Genomic DNA, 6014 nt, shown 5'->3' with positions numbered 1-6014 from the left:
GTTTTGTTCGCAGTAGACCATCAGCTTTCCTTTCTCTCTTTTGAGTAGCATGATGTCACCGTCTCCAATATCAAAGAGTCGTTTCCCTTGGAGTGTTCCGACATAGAAAGCGTATTCCGCCTTATTCGCTTTAATTCTGAAGAACTCGACTTTCTCAGTAGTCTCTCCTATCTCGTCTTTTGTTCTCAATGTGAAGAGAAACGCCCTTTTATCTTTGACTGGTTCAGCTATATGAAGAATTCTACTGAAAATGGCTGCTCCAAAACGATTTCCTTTGATGTCGTCGATCACGATGACAAAGCCATTGCCGCACTCTGTAGCTCGCAAGAAGAACGTTTTACTTCCTCTTCCACATGGATTGATTTGAGAGTCGTAGAAGACCTTTCCAAGTGCTTCACCGCAATACTCAGAAATCTTCTGCTTCTCTTTTGCACTCAAAAAATTCTCATCGTACTTCCCTTCAGACGTCCGGACACTTCGACTCATTTTCGGCTTCTCCGATTTTTCAGTCCGACTCGTTTGCGTTGGTTTTGGGGAGGCGATTAGAAGGGGTTTTGAGGATGGAATGCGTATCACTAAATTGTGTTTCTTTGATACCGATTCTGAACTGTTTGTTGTGCTATTTGAAGTCTTTTTGGTGCCTTCATACATGTTGCTGTCAAAGTAGAGTAACTCATCTTTGTCGGCAAAAGAAGTCTCACTGGTGTCCTTTAACTTTTCTTCTATTAAAACTGGCGCGGTGTGTAATTTCGTTTTTTCTTCGTCTTTTGGGAGATTGTCAAATTCCTCAAACTTCTCATTTCTTTTTGGTGTGTTTTTCTCTGCTGCATTTAACACGTCCACTGTGTTTATTAAATTATTTGGTGTATTAATTGTTTCGCTCTTCATTTCTATTATGTCACTTTGATTCTTGAGTCGGTCATTTATTTCTTTACTTATCAATTCTGTCGGCTTTGACTTTCCTTCAGTGTCAGTTGTTCTATTTTTAATATCGTTTTGTGGTTGTTGCTTCATTAGTATTTTGTCATAGATGCCGTCATGTTCTATTTTTGGGAATGGAATGACTTCATGTTTGATTTCATTCTTTGTTTCATTGCATTTTTCGTCTTTTTCTTGAACAGTTTCCAATTTGATAGGGTTGTCGAGTTCTTTGTTTTTCTCCACATCTATTTGAGATTTCTCCAATACCCTAATTTTTTCCTTGTCATTTCGACTTCTTTTGAATATGCGCCGTTTCTCAAATCTCTGTGTTTTTTTCTTTTGTTCCTCTAAGATGATTTCTGGACTGTCAATTGTTTCAGAAGTGTCGGTGTTGACACTTCCGGTCTTTGCATTACCTTCTAATTGAGTTGTTACTTCTATTGTGTTCATATTTTTAGGTTGTGGTATTGGTTTGGATGATTGTGGAATGGTCTTGAAAGTGGCGGCGTGTTGGGGTTCGACTACTTTCATACTCATTTTCCTTTTAATCTCATTCTCCCGTTCTCTGAACTCAACTTGAAGTTGTGACTTCCTGAACGTGTTCGTCTTGATTTCTTTGTCGAGTCGACACCTTTCCTTGTCTATTAACATTTTCAAAATTGCATTGCGAAAGTCCTCAATCATCTTTCCTTCACTGTCACACTTCTCTTTGGTTGCTTTCATTAATTCAAACAAATCCTCTAAAGCTGCGTATGTTAAAGTGACTTCGAGTTTCATTTTGTTGAACTTGTCTTCTCTTGCAACTTCTAAATCGAGACACTTGTTTAATTCTGTTATTTGATCGTTGAGTGAAAGTTTGTTGATGTTATCTGGGAACAGAAGGGGTTGTGACGTAACATGTTCCACAATTGTTCTTTGTAGTGTGACAAGCCGTTCATTCAAATTTGGGATGTTGTCCTTGAAATATTCAAAAGGATCGCCCATTGTATTTGTATCAAAGAGTTTGTGTTTTTATCAAAATGTGGTGAAAAAATATTATAAACAGCTTATTGTTTAATTATTGTATGTGGAACCCTTTGTCTTTTTGTTTGTTATGTGTTTTTAAAACTTGGAATTAATTAAAGTTGTTCGTTCCTTTTTCAAGCAAATTTGATTTTGAAATACACAAACTATAAGTTGGTTATAATTTATAATATAACAACTATAAAAATATTTATCAAATTTATTTTTTTTCGTTCAAGTTGTGTTATTTTTTTTATTGTTTGTCACAAAAAAAATTATTAAATTAATTAAAATAATTAATAATAAATACTATTCTTATTTAATTTGTTGAATTACATCTAAATTACAATTATAATTATAATAATTACTAACAAATCAATAAAAGTTAAATATTTAGTAAATTTTATTATAAATAATTAATTAAAAAAGTTACAAATTATAAAAACGACCAATTAATTTTAAAAAAAAGTCAACTTGATTATTAATAATAATAAATATCATAATTTTATTATATAAGATAAAAGTTAACTTTACTATTTATATAATTCAAAAATAATATTTATAATATAATATATTAATAATATAATTATATATCAATACTATTGTTATTATTTAATTTTAAATAATTTATAATTCTAATTTGCAAGAAAAATAAACCCCATAATATTGATAATGAATATTCCAATTAAATATTAAGATTTAATTAATTAAGAAATAGCTTCTTATACTGTAATATAATTTATAATTGTATTATTATATAAAGAAGTAATAATGTGTTTAAATTCTATTCGTAAATACATCTTTATGAATCCATTACATAATCGCATATCTTTTATTAATGATTTTAATCGTTAAACTATTATAATGTTATTCTTATTTATAATTATTAATTATTATTACCCCATAATTTACAATAAATTAATATGTTTCACTATTATTGAAAAAAAATCAAAATTACAACTGTTTTCAAATAACAATGTTATTATAAACACATGTTACTTATGAACAGTCAGAAGAATGTTTAAAAACGTTTTGTAATTTATCGTTTCACAAAACCAATTAAAAACATACATTAATTTTGCAACTATTTTATACATAATCAAATTCTTTTATTTTTACTCAATAATTATAACCATTTGAATTGTTTTTTTATTGTAACATTTTGCAAATAAAACCTGTGTTGATATAAATGTATATCGTTTGGATATTTTTTACTGTTATTATTATCAACCTTATACTGAAATAACCTAATAATATCACATCAAATATAAATCCATGTCTTCTATAATCTTTTTCGAAGTATAATATTTACATTTGAAATGCATTAAAAGTATGCTTAATTAATTGAAAACATGTCAGTCATATTTTTAAAGTAATAAATACAAAAACACGTTGTTTTTATTTTTTAAACAAATAAAAAAATCAAAACAACAGAAATTTAACATATTTTTATTTATTTCTTTATTGGTTTTCATGTTTTATAAACCAATTAAATAGTTATAAAGACCAACAGAAAATAATCATACAGCAAGAAAATTGTCGTACACTTGTGATTTTAGTATCAAACAAACTAAAAAAACAGAATAAATTTTCACACATAAAATTTGACTGAACAATAAATGTTTTTAATATGTTCAAATTGGACAAAAATTTGACTCTTTAAATCGTATTGGTTGGAGCTATTTCTAATTATTACATCTAAACTGAACATCAACCAATAAAATAGTAAAAAAATCAAAATGTGGTGATTAAAATTTGTTCTTGTTTATTTTACTGTTATACTTATTGTCACGATAAATAAATAAATAAACTGTACCTAAAAAAACAATTTTGATTCATTTGAAAATATATTCTTCATAATTAAAACATATAGATTTTATATTTCAAATAAAATGAATGTGTAATATATTGTAAATATTACACACAAAAAGGATTTTTTTAATTATTAATAATAATAAACTAAATAATTGAAAATTGTTATATTAATAGAATAATGATTGACAAAGGCTAAACTTTCTGGCACAAAACAAGATCATATGATAGCACCAAAAAACGAACAAAAAGTGATAAAGTTGAGGTTTTATCATAATGATTGGGATTTGTACAATATTTCCTGATCATTGAAAATAACCATAACCAGAGTAATTTTTAAACATAATAACATAAAAAAATATAAAATAAGATAAATATCTTTTTTTATAATAATGAATTATTTTACAAACATACAATTCAATTACAAAAACACAACTTTAACAGACTACTTTACTAATTGTCATGGATAGTGTCAATAGACTTTTATGACTAATTAACAACATTATCACAGTGTTTTAATTTAAATAATATTGATCAAATCACTGAATAACTGTTCTATTGTTTCAAAAATAATACATTATTTACAAAAAATAAAACAAATGAACAACTATTACGACAAAAATCTATTACAACAAAATAGTCAATGTTGTAACTTATTGTCATATATTACAACATTGACTATTGAATCAATTAAACAAATTTTGATAATACATTTGTTTTGGTTTTACATATTATTTTATATATTTATTAGTGTTGTAAGAATAACAAATAATACTATGAAAAATTAACTTGTTAATTACAACCCTATTTTTTAATAAATATATTTCACATAATACACACCAATCAATTACACGCATTTTGAATTAAAGTCATAACAAGTTCTTTATCAAGAACAACTTTACTTTTATTTGTCAGTTCACATTCACAATACATCCAAATACTTTCCCCAAGTTTTTCAATCATCTTTTTATTCACAATTGACCCATCAGGTAGTTTAATGCACACATTCCCTCTTATTCCCTCTCTGTTTTCGACTTCATAAATTGTCACCAACCCGTCTTCTATTAAAATGTCTTCTAAAATATGTAGACTATCTCGTTTCTTTTCATTCAACGCTCTTCGTAATGCTGTTCTTTGACTCACCCCATCTCCTTCAAATGAAGCCATCTTTTCAAGGCATCTCTTAGTCAAAAAAGTTTGAACATTAAATATGAATGGCTGGTCTTTGTGAAATAGGATCTGCTTGATGTTCATAAATTTGCGACTGTATTGGCTGTTCTTTTTTTGTTTGCCAACAGTGATATCACACTTCATTGCAAGAAAAGCAAGGAGTGAGCACTGTAGGTTGGAAAGTAAAGTTCGTTCATCAACACAACGCCTTTTATCTGTGCTTTTTAATTCAAAAGCCATTGTCGTTTTTAAGTTTAAAGGGTCTTTTTTTTATTACAACACCATATACAGTAAAACCTCCAAAGAGCGGTACCTCTGAAGAGCGGGCATTTTTTAGACTAAAACTAAAAATAGAGTTTTCTATCGAGCGGTAATTGAGGTTTGATTGGCTAAAAATGCCCGCTCTTGAGAGAACAAAATTCCCACGCCCTCCCGCTCTTGGGAGGTTTTACTGTATAGAGTTACCTGTCATTTTCTATTTTATTTTTGAATATTTATGTTTCGAATGTATTCCAAAAAATACTTTTGTATGCCAGTTTTCTTGAAATATGTGATAAAAAATTCCTGTGTTGTATCTATAAATTATAACGAGGTGTGTAAAAGAATATTGTTTTATAAATAAAACGGCATTTTCAAAATATATTAACACTAATTTAAATATATTTACAATTTAAGTTAAAGTGTAAATAAAAAAGTCGTTTTTGACTTTTTTACTTGTTTTTTCAAACCAAATAATTGGTTTTATTTGATTTGAAGACAAAACGTCATTTAAAGATAATTCCATGTTATTACGAGTTAACAAGAATTGAAAATACAACACATGGAAAAAACAACTTGGTTTAATTTTAAATTTATAAACCTTTATCATTCGTTTCAAAACAAATTTAAATGTTAAGTTGGAAAAAAATTACAAGTAATTTTATTACTAAAAAAATTATTTAAATTGCCAATGATCAATCATATAAAAACAATACAAACAAAACATTACAAGGACCAAATTTATCCACGACAACCTTTTTTGTTTTGGTTGTAAGAAAACTTATTATTTTTTGCAACCAAACTGATAATAAACATTTCTACAAAAAAAAATCAAAAGTAATTTGGTTAGT

The 6014-nt window shown here is 27.4% G+C and overlaps 2 protein-coding genes across 2 annotated transcripts; both read right to left on the bottom strand.

The window, feature by feature from the left end:
• EIN_438070 (hypothetical protein) lies at positions 1-1905 on the bottom strand (the record flags this gene model as incomplete). The annotated part of the gene is made up of 1 exon (XM_004255520.1): positions 1-1905. A coding segment is annotated over one exon (1905 nt), but the record flags the coding sequence as incomplete, so codon positions are not given.
• A 2673-nt stretch (positions 1906-4578) lies between these two features.
• Positions 4579-5145, bottom strand: EIN_438060 (hypothetical protein; the record flags this gene model as incomplete). The annotated part of the gene is made up of 1 exon (XM_004255519.1): positions 4579-5145. The coding sequence occupies one exon, from the start codon at positions 5143-5145 to the stop codon at positions 4579-4581; it is 567 nt and encodes a 188-aa protein (XP_004255567.1).
• Positions 5146-6014: the final 869 nt, after the last annotated feature.

The sequence above is a fragment of the Entamoeba invadens genome, assembly GCF_000330505.1.
Source record: "Entamoeba invadens IP1 unplaced genomic scaffold scaff_1105074724362, whole genome shotgun sequence".
Lineage (NCBI taxonomy): Eukaryota > Evosea > Mastigamoebida > Endamoebidae > Entamoeba > Entamoeba invadens.
Note: the sequence above shows the minus strand (reverse complement) of the source record. Positions and strands in the feature narration are given on the sequence as shown.